The sequence below is a fragment of the Chamaea fasciata genome, unplaced genomic scaffold (assembly GCF_029207755.1).
Source record: "Chamaea fasciata isolate MVZ Bird 193981 ecotype frontalis unplaced genomic scaffold, bChaFas1.0.hap1 SCAF_6, whole genome shotgun sequence".
In the NCBI taxonomy this organism is placed as follows: Eukaryota; Metazoa; Chordata; class Aves; order Passeriformes; family Sylviidae; genus Chamaea; species Chamaea fasciata.
Window position 1 is genome coordinate 70,580,029 of NW_027094091.1, and position 15,185 is coordinate 70,595,213.

Consider the following 15,185-nt stretch of genomic DNA (forward strand, 5'->3'; position numbering starts at 1 on the left):
TACATAAGCAAGAGGTGCCAAAAAAAAAGAAAAAAATCGAGTTTCTGGGAAATTAAATCTGCAAGTATCCGACTTAAAATCCCCCTGGATGGTCACCGGTTTGACTTCCATGGACTGATCACATTGCCCAGATGTGTCCAGCTCTGCTGTAAATGCATTTGTCCGTGGCATAATTCCTATTTTTTTCCTTGCAAAGAGCATCTGGGTGCTAGAGAGGCATGGAGGGGTAGAGGGCAGGAGGCCGAGGGCCTGCATCTCCTCCCGCTGCCTGAAGGAGCGGCTCCCGGGACTCAAATGCCCCCGATCTCGCCCCACGCATCTGAGCCTGCCCCGCAGCCTGGGGCTGCCTCGCTCTGCCCTCCGTGTCCTGCCGTCTCCCACCAGTCCGGGGTCTGCCCTGAGCCCCAGAATGCGGGTTTTTGGCTCTCTGATCAGAGCCTTAAACCGCCTGCGTGAGCCTCCCTTTGCGTTTCCGAGACAGGACTGGAGTCTGTTTCACAGCCCTAAGGCTGCCCGGGCGGGGCTGGTTCCAAGTGCCAACAAGGCAGGAGTCGGCCTCTGTTTCTGAGCCAAAGAAAGCGCCTGATTTATTTATTACGGGACCCAAAAATGGGTCAAATGAGCCTGGTGCCCCCCAAACACAGGCCTCAGTCTCTGTTTCCAGGACATGAATGTGCCTGGCCCAGGCTCAGTGTGGGGTGCCCTGTTCTGATCCCCAAAACCCCACACAACTCAGGCTTCTTCTTTCTCAGCCATCTCTGGAGCTTCCAGCTGCTGGAAATAGGGCTGGAAACAGGGAATTTGGTCCCTGAACCACCAGCCTGGACTCCCCCTTGGAGCCCCAGGTGTGATGTCAGGACAGGCTGGAGAGCAGTAGTGTTGGGACACGAGATAAGGTGGAGGATGGAGCCCATCCAGGATACGCCAGCACCCACAAACACTCCAGGGACCCCACTGTCCTGCCCCTCTCTCTGCTACTTCCTGCCCAGCCCCAGGGATTGCAGAGGAGGAGCCTGGCCACTGCCAGCCTTCTCCCACACCACATCCGTGGACCATGCCAGCACCCTCCACGGCTGGGCACGGCAGGAGACAGGCACTAGAGAGCAAAAGGCAAAGACTCGCCAGCATCAGCGTGTTTACTTCCCACTCCAGGGCAAGCCAGACCAACGTTGCACACACACCCTCCATGCACCCACCCAGCAGTAAGGCACTTTTGACAACATGTAGAACATTTTTCCCAGCCGCAGCCGCCATCCCCGGGGCGTCCGTGCCCGCAGCCTCAGCGCAGTGTCACCAGCTCCTCGGCAGAAGTGGGGTGAATGGCAACGGTGTTGTCCAGGTCGGCCTTGGTGGCCCCCATCTTGATGGCCACAGCAAAGCCCTGCAGCATCTCGTCACAGCCCAGCCCCTGCATGTGCAATCCCACCACCTTGGGAGAAGAAGCGAGAGGCCAGGTAGGACCCAGAATCCAGGGTGAACTCTTGGGCTTGGTGCTGGCGGAGCTGGATCCCACCCAAGAGCCGTCCACAAGAGGACAGCCAGCCGTGGTCCCCACCGTCACCCAGCTGTGCCCGCCAGGGACCTCCACTCACCTTCTCCTCCCTGCCAGCACACACCAGCTTCATGACACACTTCACCTTCCTCTGGGTGACAGCGTGGTACAAGGGAGTGAAGGATGTGTTGTAGATCTTCACGTTGTCCTTCCCGTGTATGGCCACGGCCTCCTCTGCAGCAGAAGCCACGGCACAGGGGTCAGAGGGACGCACGCGGGGCATTTAAGAAGAGGAGTCAAAGCCTCCTCTCCTTTAGCCAAGGCTCACTTGCTGGAGATCAAAACATCTCGAGCATCAAAGCAGCAAGCTCTGAGCCAGTGTCCCCAGCCCTGCCACCCCCTCCATGCCCCATCTGTCCCCACCTTCAGTGAGCCCCACGGTGCCGATGGGCGGGTGGCTGAAAACCACCGTGGGGATGTTCTCGTAGTCCAGCCGGGAGTCCTGCTTGCCCTCGAAGAGCCTGTGGGCCAGCCTCCTGCCAGCTGCGATGGCCACTGCGGGGAGGGACAGGGAGCCTGAGCCACGGCACGGTGTGGCACCGAGGGGCTGTGCAGGGAAGGGGGCACGGCTGCAGTACCTGGGGTGAGGAGGGCTTTCCCACAGATATCCCCGATGGCGTAGATCCCTCTCCTGGTGGTGTTCTGGTACTCATCCACAACCACGTGGCCCTTGGGGTCCACCTGCACACCCTGCCATGGGAAAGAGCAGCCACACATGTTCCAGGAGGGATGGGACAGCCCATGGGGCACCTCTGCTGGTGGCCACAGCATTCCCAGGCGGGGGGCAAGTCGTGGGAACACCATCCTGTGAGAGGCTCTGGAGACCCAAAGGAACCCCAAACACCCGTGGGACACCCAGAGACGCGTGGGCATCCTCCCCCCAGCACGGAAGGGACGCGCTGCCATCTCACCACTCGGTCCAGGCACAGCCCGTCGGAGTTGGGCTGCCGCCCCACGGCCCACAGCAGGCAGTCCACGTCCCGGATCACCCCCTCCGTCGGCTTGCGGCCGGGCACCGCCGAGCTCACTGTCACATCCAGCAGCCCACAGGGAGACTTAGTCACCCCCTTGACCTAAGGGGAACAAGAGCAGCAAGAGAAGGTGCAGATGGCTTTTGCCTTACAGAAGCAGGGATGTGGCCAAAACCACCGCTCACAGCAGGCAGCACCCAAAATGGCAGCTTTCCCCCAGCCCTGCCTCTGCAGCAGGGATGGGACAAGCTGCAAGGCTGCTCTGCGCTTTCCCACCTGTGCGTGCTTCCAGACATCTACCCCGGTGTTCTCCAGCTCCTGGGTGCAGTTCGAGCTGATCAGGGAGTCAAAGGTTCGCAGGACCTAGGCAAGGATGCCCCCAACCCTGTCAGGTAAGGGTCTGCAGGCAAAGGTACCACCTGGCAGCCCCTCCACCGGCATTTCCCTGCTCCTGGAACCCAAGAGGTTTGGGCTGCTTCTGATTAACAAAATTCTCTGTTTGCTTCTCCATTATTTTCTTTTCCTTTCTTCCTCTTTTCAAGTCGTGGCTTGAAATAAAGCTCAGGGGAATGGACGCGGTGATGCGTGTGGCTGCACGAACGCTGGGCACGTGGGTGCGTGCTGCTAAAACACGGCCCCCCCAGCCTCTCCACGGCTCCCACGGCATCATCCACCCCATCACCATTCCCATGCCAACTCAGACCCTCCTTTACCAGGAGCTGACAACCAGAAACGCCCGGCGGGCTGGGCTGTGACAGCTGGGGACGGGCGGTGGCAGTACCTTGTCGTGGCGGATGAGCAGGGATGCCTTGGAGCCCAGCGTGGAGAGGATCCCCGCGATCTCCACCGCGATGTAGCCGGCCCCGACAATGACGCTGCGCCTGCGGGGAAGGGACGATGCTGTTTGCAGGCACCGGGAGCTGGCGCCGGTGGTTGTGGGGGAATGAATCCCACTGTACCTGGGCAGCTCCTCCAGCTCGAAGAAGCCGTCACTGGTCATCCCCAGACTGGCACCTGCAAAGCAGAGGCCCTTTTGCACCCTTCACCTGTCCCCGTTCCCCTCCCAAAGCCTGCTTTGCTTTGGCAGAGCTCTCTCCAGCCTGGGGCATTTCATCTGGCTCACCAGGAATTTCGCTGTCGGAAGGGACAACGGGGCGCCCGCCCGTGGCTATAAGGATGTGAGGAGCCGTGTACTTTTTCCCATCCACTTCGATGGTTGGCTCGGGATCAGCGGTGAACTTGCCATAGCCCCGGATTACGTCAATGTGAGCCTTAGGGGTAACAGTGACGGGGTTAACAGCAGGATGAGGTGTGAGAGACAGCTAATGGAGCCAGGGCTTCCACAGCTGGAGGACAGCCATTAAGGCTGGAAAAGTGGCCAAAAATCCGCTACTTTTGCCAGTAGGATTGCAGGATAAACACATCCCATGCTCACCCTCTTAACATTGTTCTCGTAGATGTCATTGAGGCGCCGCACGTAGGCGTCACGCTTCTCCTTGATGGTCCTGGAACAGAGCAGGGAACACCATCATTGCTGGCAGAGGGACCTCAGAGCTCAGGAAGAACCTGGCACTCAGTGCCATGGTGCAGTTCACAAGGGAATAATGGCCGGTCAAAGGTTAGACTCCATGACCTGAGAGGTCTTTTCCAACTTTAATGATTCTGTGAACTCCGCCTCTCTGGCACGTGGAAGCTGCGCCACAAAATAAAACAGCTCCCTGTGACCCTTTCCCCACCAAAGCAAGATTTCTGTGCCTGCCTTCCCTGTGTTTGACTTTTCCAGAGTCTCTTCCCACAGTCAGCTTGGCTCCTTGTTCTCCAAAACACAGCGGCAACGCTGGCCCTCTAACCAGCTCTGCACAACCCACGGGAGCCTGGAAGCGGGCAGGGATCCCTCCGAAGTGGACAATGGGCTGCCCCCCATGGGACACTCACTGGAAGATGCTGGTTTCCAACTGGCCCTTTCCATTCTTACCTCCAGTTGAACTTGACACCCGGTGTTTCAAAGCCATAGTCAGCGTGATCGTGGATAAACTCCGCGTGGACCGCCGTGTTCCACATCACCTGCCCCCACACAAACTTCAGGTTGGCTCAGGAAGACTGCTTTGATTCTGGGAAAACCCCTGCCAGGCTTCCTGATTCCCAGCCTTTGCCTGGAGCACCCATGTCCCACAGGAGTGCCCACGGCATCCCGATGGCTCAACACCCTCCGAGGCTCTGCCTCCTCCCCACACCCTGTGCCAGCACCTCCCTAGGATTTGGCACGCACCCACTCCAGACCCAGCCCAAGCCGCCACCGCAGCCGGTGGCAAAACAACAGCCTTACCTTCTTTGGCACGCACCCAACATTGACCTGGGGGGGAATAAGAGCAAGTCTCAGTGTAAAGGCCCAGTTTTCCAAAGGCAATGCTCCAGAGAGCATCCCACATCAGGCTGGCAGTGCATCCCTGCTCAGGAAAACAAAGGCAGGATTACGGGTTCCTGGTAAGAGAGGGGTGTAACTGCCTCAGGAGGCTAAAGGTCTTGCGGTTTGCCCGTTTTCCTTCACTTCCTTGAAAGAGAATAGCAAAGGTGGAGCCTTCAAACACAGGGTTTTTTTCCATTGACACTCTAAAAATTATTTAGCAGAGAAAGGTGTTTCCCATCCCTTGCCTGTACTTCTGGGAATTTGGTAATTTTCCTAGCAGAACGCACTTAGGGCATAAAACTAGAGCCTGTCCCTGCCTTATCTGAGGAATCAGTTTGTTTTTTGGCTTGTTACTAGCTCACCGTCCTCTTAAGTTCTGCTTTACCGCCTTGCAGTTGTGCTACACAGATCCACGATCCATCGGCATCCTGTCGCTTGCCTGAAAACCGCTTGGAGACGGCTAGGAAGAAGCTGGTGGAGACGGGGGATTGGCATCCGTCCTACTTCAGCCCGACAAGGCACAACGCTCGGACACCGGCAAGGCGATTCTTTCTCTCCGACTTCCCGCACCGCGACCCTCCCCGGGGCCTCCGCCACCATCCCCGCGGTCGTGGGGGACAGCGCAGGGGCACCGGCCCCGCGCCGCTCGTCCCCTGCCCGGTCCCTCCCCGCCCCGGGTGCGGGTCCACCCGCAAGTGACTCACGCAGGTGCCGCCGAGGCGCAGCGGTTCCACCAGCGCGACGCGGGCGCCGAGCTCTGCCGCCCGCCGGGCCCCCGCCAGGCCCCCGGAGCCGCCGCCCAGCACCAGCAGCTCGTAGGCGGCCGCCGCCATCGCTGCAGGCTCGGTCTGGCCCCGCCGCCCCGCCCCGGGACCGCCCCGGGACCGCCCCCGGACCGTACGACACCACGAGTTGGGGCTGACAACGGCGAGTTTATTGGTTCAGGTACAGCGAGGAGGATTGCAAGCACTTCCAGGACAAATATACAGAGGGGAAGGGGGGGGGGGGGGGGAATAACAAAAGAGAAAAAAAAAAACAAACCAAAAGAAAATACCCCAAAACAACAACAACAACAACAAAAAAAAAAAATCAAAAAAAAAAAAAATTTGGGGGCAGGATCAGCACAGAACGGGAATAGAGCTAAAAAGGGAACGCTTTCATCTGGGCTATGACAACGTACTCCCAAGCAGGAATCACTTCCTTTCTCCAGTTAAGTTGAGCGGTCTTTCCAATAAAATAAAAAGTGGTGGGGGATGAAGTTAGTGTGCACTTCCCTGGAAAACAAACTCTAATTCATGCCAGTTAAACTCTAGAACTAAAAATGTACAAAGAAGTGTCAGAGGAGATGAAGTGTTGTTAAAGAGTTACCTTTTCCTCTCTGAACAGTCCAGAAGGAAAACAATGACTACAAATACAGCAGGCAAACTGACTTTTGGGCTGATGGGCATGGGAGTGTCGTAAGGAATTCAGTCTCAAGTTGTGCTAAATGCTCTTCGTCCTCTGTATGGCACATTTTGGTCCATGATGGGGATTTGAGTTGAGACGAACCCTGATTTCTTACAGAAACGTGTAAATATTGTTGCTTTTTTAAAATGCCAGGTGTACTTCCTTCTACAAAGGTTGGGAGAGGTTTATAGGAAGTAGTCTGGGGTACGACGGGTAACATGAGGCTCTCCACGACGAGGCGCTGGGTCAAACTGGAGGCTGCAGGAAAGAAAAAGGGATCACTTACCCTCCTCCACAAGGCATTTTCCAGTGCCACGATAAATATCAGGCTTGTTCTCCTGCTGCTAGCACCCGACTCACCCCAGCTGCTTCCACATAAAACATTCCAAGGCCCAAAACAAGAATTCCTGGGAGTTAAAACTCATCAGTGACCCAGCAGCCCGTCAACACTTTCTCATGGGAGCAGCTGAAAGCACCATTCAGACCCTCTCCCCCATCTTACAAAGCTCAGTGCTACCCAAGATGAGAACAAATACATAAATCCATGTGTTTTCACTCTCTCCATCAAGCTTAGGCAGCAAAGAGATTGAAGTGGAAAAGCTCCAACTCTCCAGACAGCCAGGAAGAGGAGCTTTTAGGAGCTTAATTCATCACTTCTTTTAAGGCAGAGCACACATTAATTCCAGAGTGGTCTGAGCTGGCTTTTCATGGAAGAACCCCTTTGGGAATGATCAGCCATTCCTCACAGAGCGGTTAGAAGAAGAGCCCAGGCCAAGCCAGGATACTCACAAGGAATATTTTAAAGTGTCATCTAGTTCCATGATAGCAGCCTGGTTCCCACAGCGGTAGCAGTAATTGGGGGCACTGAAGATGGTAACCACATTCCGGTCGTGGCACCAGTTATAACCCTGCCAGGGAGAGAGAGAGAGAGAGAAAAAAAAAGTTCTCTGTTAAACCTCAGCCTGTCCAAAGTTCCTCTTCAGGCCTGAAACTCTCTGAGGCACTTGTGAAACTGCAGATTTCTTGAAGTATTTCCAGCTGACTTAGCTTCATTTCAAAATACGTGCTTTACCACAAGAAGCAGCAGCAGGTACCTGGCAAACCCGGCACCAAGCAGCCTACAGAAGATCGTCCACTCCTCACTTGTAAATTATGGATTGTACCACTAAAAAGCCTTGGGATTTTTAGGGATGCCTTTGGCTTTCATCCACCCCGAGTGACAATTTGCCTGCTGGATGCCAGTGACTTCTGACACACGGTTCTGCTTAAGGGATCTACCTGCACTAGATTTTAAAAATGCGTCTGCTCCATTGACCCACCTGGCATTTTTCCAGCAAGACATCCAAGCCTGTCGAGAGCTAGAAATGGCATAATCCCTGTCACATCTGACTGCCAGGCACTATGGGACAAGCTGTCGGACATAGCAGCAGTCACAGCAAGAGCAAGCCAGCATGTAAGAAGATTATTCCTGCCACAAAAGGGGTGTGACACGGCCCCTTGGCAATTTACTTGGAGGGGGCCATTTGCTTGGAAAGGGCAGAACATCCCCTTCTTTAGGCTGCAGGTCAAAGCACCTAATTTTATGCCGTTGTTTTCACGTGACTAAAGCCTCTCTTTGGTACTGACCTGCCTAAGATTTAGGTGTCAACAAACCCGTGAGTGGAAGGTGTCCCAGAGGAGACCCCCGTGGGCCCCTGTTTCGTTAGCCCCGGCTAGCAGAGTGCTTGCCCTACCTCCATGACCAGCTGGTGAGCGCGGGAGACCAGCGTGAGACCATTGGCGTGGTTGAAGGTTTCAGAAATATCCTGCCCAAAGGTGTAGCCAGCACCACGTGGAGAAATGCCCCAGCCGCCACGGTCATCCGGATCCGACCACAACAGATCACACATCGGACCCTGGGGAAAGATTGAGAGTTCTTTGTTACATCACTGGCAAGATGCTTAAACACCTTTTATTTACAGTAGCAAGACTGCCAGCACGTCCTTCTCAGTGCAAGGCACAAGAGGAGTTGACTGAACACACATCTGTGAGCCCCAACCACTCCCAACACAACTTCCAGCTGCCCCGGGAGCTCCAAGCGTGGTTTTTCAGTCTGGATTGCAGACCCCAGGAAGCTCCACCAAGATGAAACACTACAGGAGGCTGGGCTGGCTGGGGAGGAAGGATGGTGACACAGTGTGGCTTCACATGGCGGTTGTCAGTTCACAACCATCTAAGTGATGAGTCCGAAGATAGTAAACACCCTCCCCTGCCAAATCCTGCTCGTTGAGTCAGACTGAAAGCCCAAAAATCCCACAATTCTGGGGAGAACAACTGTGAAACCCCCACAGCTCTCGTTATGTAGGCTGCTGTAATCAAAGCACACTGACTTATGTGTGTTTTGCCCAAATGTTCATCTGCTCTAGCTCCTGGAAAGGCCATAATCCACGTGTAACCACGTGTTCAAATGGACTGCAGTGTGAGAAAACATTTGCATTTTCCACCAGCAGATACTCAAGTTTCTGAAGCACTTCCTTTCCTATTACCTCGTGTGGAACTTCTTGCAGGCGATCCAGAGCCCTGATATGATCCAGTGTATCTATGGATGGAGAGAGGCCACCATGGAGGCAGAAAATCTGTTCCAGAAAGAAAAGAGCAATGCTTTAAGTGCATATTGTAAAGGGAACAATGATCTCCAAACCAGCTGGGTTTAACGCTGGTAACACTCGTTCACAACTCCAGCCGCCTCGCTGGAGGATCACGGATCAAAAGAGCTTGTCTGGGACTGCTCCTGTGGCTGTCAGGCAACACAGCCTGCAGAAATCTATGGAAAGGAGGGTTTTCCTCATCCCAGACTCACCTGGCCGTCTACTAGAGCTGTGAGTGGAAGGTAATCAAACAGGTCTGTGAAGTACTTCCAGACGTTGGCGTTGCCGTACTTGCGCAGGCACTCGTCGTAGAAGCCGTACACTTGTGTGATTTGCCGGCTCTCGTGGTTGCCCCTCAGTATCGTGATGCGCTCCGGGTACCGCACCTGGCGGGAGAGAACACGGCCATGGAAAGAGTGAGTAATGGAATATCACAAACAGCAGCCAGGCTCTCTGCTCCCAGCACGTGTCCACTGACACGGATCCATTTACACCCGGTGCGCTCAAGCCAACAGCAGCGTCACCAGGAGGAGAAAATTGTTCTGGAGAAAATGGTTCCCAACTCCCAGGTTTCGCCCCGAATCTCCCACGGCCTACCTTCAACGCCACCAGGAGAGTCACCGTCTCCACCGAGTAATAGCCTCTGTCCACATAGTCTCCCATGAACAGGTAGTTTGTGTCTGGAGACTTCCCACCAATCCGGAAGAGTTCCATGAGGTCGTGGAACTGGCCGTGGACATCCCCGCAGACGGTGACGGGGCAGCGTACCTCCTGCACATTTGATTCCTTTGTCAGGATTTCCTTAGCCTGGAAAGGAAAGCGCGTTTAGGACAAAAAGGTCAGAGGCTTCTCCACAAGCAGGTGATGTTATTCTGCTGCACTCCCCACTGGAAATCCAGTTGCATCCCCACTTCTCAAGCTGACCACTGGAAAAACAGTTCGGTGGGTGAGCACAGACGAGGGGTGTTTCCCAAATACCACTGCATGGGGATGAGCAGGTTTACTACAGTGAGGCCAGATTCCCTTGCCCAGGGCACATTTTGCCTGCCAGAATTCCAATCCCCTTCCAAGCACAACCGCTTAGCAACTTCTACAGGCAAGTCACATACAAGTGGAAAGCAAAGACAGAGGCAATTGGAACACACGGAGCCACAACCAGCTTCCCTGGCTGTACCCAGCTGGCAACAAAACAACCACAGATGGCGGGAAGGCATCCCTGGATTTAGTCATCTCTCCTTCCACACCCAGCAGTTCCCCTGCTAATTACAACCATGCAATGTAGCCTATCTGCACCACCTTATTATCCTTATCAAATACCAGGTTTGCTGCGCTGCCTCCAGCTCACTGACTGATGCTGATCAGCGCTCCAGGCACATCTGAGGCACAAGGGAACACCCACAGGATGGCTCTATCTGATCCCAACAAAAGGGCTGGAAGATCACCAACACTGAGCAGTCACCAGCATTCCCATTCCAGTGTTTGCTGCCTTGCCTCTTTTAGGAAAAACATGTATTTGGAAGGAGTAACTAGACCCCAAGCAGTTTGGACAGTTTGGACTGCATCCAGCCTGCTCTCTGCACATAACCTAACCTGAGGGATCCCTGAAGTCACATCCTGCCCACAGACTTGATGACATGGGCTCTGCCTTGCACTGGCAGCACGGCTGGGAACTGCTGAACGTGTTGTATTTGAGTGCAGTAGTAGCACTCAAATTCTGCTCACACATCTTTAAAAGCACTTATAGCGCCTTCTGAGAGCTTCCACCCTCTGGGAGAGACAAATATAAACCCACAAAACAGCTGCTCCGTGTGTTCTGACTGTTGCACAAAGCAACAGGCAGGGGTTTGTTCCAAGCTGGAGCTCAGCAGGGCTCCTTTTCCACAGCAACAGGGCAAATACGCTCACTTTAAATCTGCCCTAGGAAGGGGGGGCCAGCCCACGAACTGAAATGTTGGTGCTAGGAGAATCCAGAAGTTTCCCCTGATGAGGAAGGAGGCGCTGGCAGGTGACGAGGAGCAGCTCCTTACGCTGCCAACCAGCTGTTCCCCTGCAGCCCATTTTAGCTCACCCTGTGGACACTCATCTGTGCACGTGGACAGATCCAGCCTGTCATTTTAACTCTGCAGAGCTGGTTTAGATCAGGCTCGGGAGTCCTCACGTGATGCTTTTCTAATGCAGAACAAGACTTTCAAAATCTTCAGCGTCAATAAAAACACCCCAGAAAAGCAGTGACTAACCAGTGCATCTGCCTGCAGTGTGAACACTGAAATCAAACGACTTAAAATAAAAAGCACTATTACAAAGCAAAAATAAAAACCTCTGATGCAAGCAGCCTGCCTGGCATCATCAGCACTTACTTAATCCAGGAGGCTAATAAATAACTATGACTTAGAAGTCAAAATTTAGCTACCTTTGCTGCTGAAAACAGTGACTAATGGTATCAGCTTCCTGTGCATCTGTCCCACTTGCGCTGGATGAAAACCATATCCAGGTCAGGATAAAAAGCAGCAGCTTTTAGGTGTTTATTACTAAATAAACCAAACCAACGGTTGCCATGTCTGTGCTCAAAGAGCCTTTGAGGAGCAGCAGCCTGTTTGCTGGCCGTGAGCTTGCCCATCGCCTCAACTCCTTGTGTGCTTCTAAAGAGCCTGGGAGAGAGGAGACACACCACTCCCTCTGGAAGATTCATTCCCTCACCTCGGTCTGACCCGTAGAGGCTCGTTCTCTGGGAATCTGAAGCCAGGCATGGAGTTTGGGATCAAAATTCACCTGAACCTTCATCCCAGCGATTGCCACAGACCAAACTACTGCACCAACAAGTGGGCTGAGGATATGAAACCTGAGGGAGCTTGGCTGGAACGAGAACCAGCCACCAAGTGAGATGGAAACCAGAGGGGTGGCAGGGATGGAGCTGTGTCACCCTTCAGGAATAAGGCAGCAGCCTCTGCCCAGGTGCTCCCAGAGGTACCTGAACCAGCACCCCGAGGATGAGCATCACCAACAGAGAAATAAGACGTTCCCAGCCACAACTCAACACTGGGAATCTCATGCAATGGGACTGTGTCCCCTCTTACACCTCCAAAGAACAAGGAGAGGAAAGAGAAGCTACAAGGAGAGGGATGGTCATGGGTGGCTGCTTATTTAATTCAGAGACAGCCTCTTCCTTGCCTTCTTTCATAGCCCATCTCATCATCTTTGTGAAAAACCCTTTTGCCTGGATTAAGCAGGACAGCTCTCAGCTCCCTCACCTGTACCCCAGACGTGCAAGCTCCAGCAGCAATCAGAATTAATCCTTCTATCAGCCTCTGAACTTCTGCAGGATTTCAGCTAATTCTCATTTTAAACACCAAGAGAACGGGAACAACATTATCACGTGGAGAAACAGCACTTCCACCACCGGCATGAGCCACGTGGGGCTGGTCAGCTGTCTAAGGATGCTGTCAGTGGGCAGGTAAGGACAGAATGACACTTCCACAACTTTAAAGAGTATAGAATCCCTGGGCAGTTTTCCTTGTGTCCAATCCTTCCCTCATCACTGTCCACTACATCAGCACTTAAAACCAAGAATGACCCACACAGATAACTCTGGGGTTTTGCTGGGGTTTTTTTCCCTCCACTTCATTTTGTTTTAGCACTGAGTTCTTCCACAAACTGAAACCTGAGGCAAAAGGCACTACTGTGCTGGGCCTCGTCGAAATCAACCCCAAAACCAGGAGTGCTAACAAGTTTTTATTATCTTCTTTTCTGGGGAAAAGGAATTCTACAAACACAATTTCAAGGAAACCAACTAAACCAGCTTTCTGGCAGGGCTGCACACCCAGAGGTTTTTGTAAGCTCCTCTCCTGGGTGACAGAACCACTCCCCAAAACTTAAACAAGCCAAGTCAGTGCAGGGCACAATGTTTCCATCAGTTTCCAGCAGCCTGGAAGAACCAGGTGCTGTGACAGATGACACACCTACCTGTCACCTGAAGGACAAACACCATCCCCACCTCCAGCTGAGTTTTCCTATCCAGCTTCTCCCTGTTTCCTGTGCCACAGTCTGCTGGCATCGTCCTCCAGCTCCCCAAAACACAGCAGCCACAACTCCAGCTTCCCAAACTGCCACAGCTCCCTCAAAACTGATGGAGCGCTGAGAAAGAGTCACCAAACAAAGGGACAGCCCCAGCATGGGATTAAGAAAATGAAAAGGGAGGGAAGAATACAGAAGCTGCGTGGGGGTTAGGGAGATGCTGGAAGATGTTAGGATCACTGCTGGAAGAATAAGCCAAGGAAAATCCTCCCCTGGTCACAGACTGCAGCGTTGAGGGAACGTCCACTACAAAGAGCTATTGGACTGCTCACACAACACCCAGCACAAACCAAAGGACCTTGCTCCTGATGGGAAAAAAAGGCTCTTGCCAGGCCCCACTAAACAAATCCAGGCAGGCATCTGCCAAGGCCTGCCCAAACCACCGTCCAAAATGACAGGCAGTGTCCTTTATCCCACCATTTCTCTTTCTATTTTGGTCCCCCTCAGCAGGCTGCGAGCCTGTTTGGGTCTCACCTCTGCCCCGATCCCACATGGGAAGTCGGAGGGTTTCCTCACCGGCTCGGGGTGGATTTTTCAGCACGTTGTGTAGGACACCAGGATATCGGATACCCCCCAGACACCACCGCGGTCTCCCAGGGCCGGACACTCCAGAGGCAGCAGCCCGGTGACCCAGTGTCCGATCTCACAGAAACCGCCCCAGTCATGCCGTGCCGGATATCCCACCGGCACCATCGTGCTTTCCCAGAACCCACAGGCACCGGCCGCCCTCCCGATGCCCGATATCCCACAGGCAGCACCCCGCTCTCCCCGTGCCCGATATCCCAGCAGCCGCATGCCTGTCTCCCAAAACCCGATATCCCACAGGCACCACCCCGCTCTCCCCACGCCCGGTATTCCACAGGCGCCACCCAACGCCCGGTATCCTCCCGGCCGCAACCCAGTCTCCCAACGCCGGATATCCCACAGGCACCATCCCGCCCTCCCAGCGTCCGGGCCCCGCACTCACCTTCTCGCAGAGGCTGCGGACTTGGCTCTCGCTCAGCTGCCGACACTCGTTCAGCTGCTCGATCCACTGGTCCAGCTCCTTGGCGAAGCCCTTCTCCTCCATGGCGGGGGGGCCGGGCGGGCCCCCCGAGGCCCGGGCCCGCCTGTGGGTGCCGGCGGCGGCGGCGGCCGGGGACGCGCGGCCCGCTCGGGTCTGCTCCGCTCCGCGTAATGGCGGCGCCCCCCACCTGCCGCGGCTGCTGCGCACTTCCGGCCACGCCCACAAACGCGTGAGGCGCGCGCCGACGCTTCCGGCGCGCCGAGGCCGCCTCGGAGCCACGCCCCTCCCCCGGGCTCCCGCCCCCGGAGGCCCCGCCCCTCCCCTCAAGGCCCCGCCCCCCGGGCCCCGCTCCCCTGGCGGCTGCGTGAGGCGATGGCGGCTGCGGCCGGTTGTGTTTGCTCCGGGCCAGAGCCGCCCGACACAACCTGCGCTCTTCTCTCTCAGCGAAAAGGAATAAAATGCTACCTTCTCCCAAAGGAAAAAGGATAAAGTCACAAGGCTTTGCACCCGCTGTGGGTGTCGAGTCGCAAGGGTTGACAGCAGGGCCCGGGAATGTAACAATCCCTGTCTGCCCTTCCAGTAAACGCGCGTTATTAATTCGTTTCATCATACTCCCGTGAAATATTGTGGAGCAATGCTCAAAACTGGAGCACGAGTACCACGATGTACCAAATACGACACATGATAAGTGAATATAAGCAGTAAAAATTACTTTGCTTACAGTCTGGCACACTATTAATCTTGCCCTCAGCTTTAAACTGTGGCAGACCTGCATAAATTTCTACCCACTGCTCTTTATTTGTCTCCTTTGGACTTGTTCTGTTGTCTACCCAAAAGGAGTAGTAATATCCTGACAGTGATGTAAAAACCGAGGCTATGATGCTGCTACAGTCAGGAGTGCCCAGCCCAGGCAGCAAGGACTGGGATTTTAGGGAGACCCCCGACAGGAAACTTTCCTGATTTTTAGCAGGATAAGATAGATGAAGTCCATGCGGGGTGCTCTTTCATGTCAGATGGGAAGGCTGAGTTTTCCTGAGGCGCTGCTCAGGCTGTCCTACCAGCAACACTGACGTCAGTCACAGTTCTCCTCACCTCCGCTGGGTAA

The 15,185-nt window shown here is 54.6% G+C and overlaps 2 protein-coding genes across 2 annotated transcripts; both read right to left on the reverse strand.

Moving 5' to 3' along the window:
• Positions 1-1,053: 1,053 nt before the first annotated feature.
• GSR (glutathione-disulfide reductase) lies at positions 1,054-5,823 on the reverse strand. Its single transcript, XM_066184775.1, has 13 exons — positions 5,635-5,823; positions 4,850-4,876; positions 4,499-4,587; positions 3,959-4,028; positions 3,647-3,794; positions 3,483-3,537; positions 3,305-3,404; positions 2,800-2,886; positions 2,464-2,625; positions 2,131-2,242; positions 1,916-2,047; positions 1,593-1,726; positions 1,054-1,429 (listed from the first exon to the last, which is right to left on the reverse strand). Exons 1-13 carry the CDS (start codon positions 5,761-5,763, stop codon positions 1,280-1,282), a joined length of 1,395 nt encoding a protein of 464 aa, XP_066040872.1. The 5' UTR covers positions 5,764-5,823; the 3' UTR covers positions 1,054-1,279.
• Positions 5,824-5,842: 19 nt separating this feature from the next.
• Positions 5,843-14,286, reverse strand: PPP2CB (protein phosphatase 2 catalytic subunit beta). The gene is made up of 7 exons (XM_066184776.1): positions 14,042-14,286; positions 9,601-9,810; positions 9,216-9,389; positions 8,902-8,991; positions 8,110-8,271; positions 7,166-7,284; positions 5,843-6,634 (listed from the first exon to the last, which is right to left on the reverse strand). Exons 1-7 carry the CDS (start codon positions 14,141-14,143, stop codon positions 6,562-6,564), a joined length of 930 nt encoding a protein of 309 aa, XP_066040873.1. The 5' UTR covers positions 14,144-14,286; the 3' UTR covers positions 5,843-6,561.
• Between the last annotated feature and the right edge of the window lie 899 nt (positions 14,287-15,185).

Bases quoted from the DNA above. Each gene is read 5' to 3' on its own strand.
- GSR (XM_066184775.1), bottom strand. From the start codon at position 5,763: ATGGCGGCGGCCGCCTACGAGCTGCTGGTGCTGGGCGGCGGCTCCGGG. The intron at 2,887-3,304 runs GTACTGCCACCG...ATCCTTGCCTAG, and splicing joins TGCTCATCCGCCACGACAAG to GTCCTGCGAACCTTTGACTC. The intron at 1,430-1,592 runs GTGAGTGGAGGT...TCTTCTCCCAAG, and splicing joins GTGCTGGCAGGGAGGAGAAG to GTGGTGGGATTGCACATGCA.
- PPP2CB (XM_066184776.1), bottom strand. From the start codon at position 14,143: ATGGAGGAGAAGGGCTTCGCCAAGGAGCTGGACCAGTGGATCGAGCAG. The intron at 8,992-9,215 runs GTGAGTCTGGGA...TTTCTGGAACAG, and splicing joins CAGCTCTAGTAGACGGCCAG to ATTTTCTGCCTCCATGGTGG. The intron at 7,285-8,109 runs GTAGGGCAAGCA...TCTCCCTGGCAG, and splicing joins CTCACCAGCTGGTCATGGAG to GGTTATAACTGGTGCCACGA.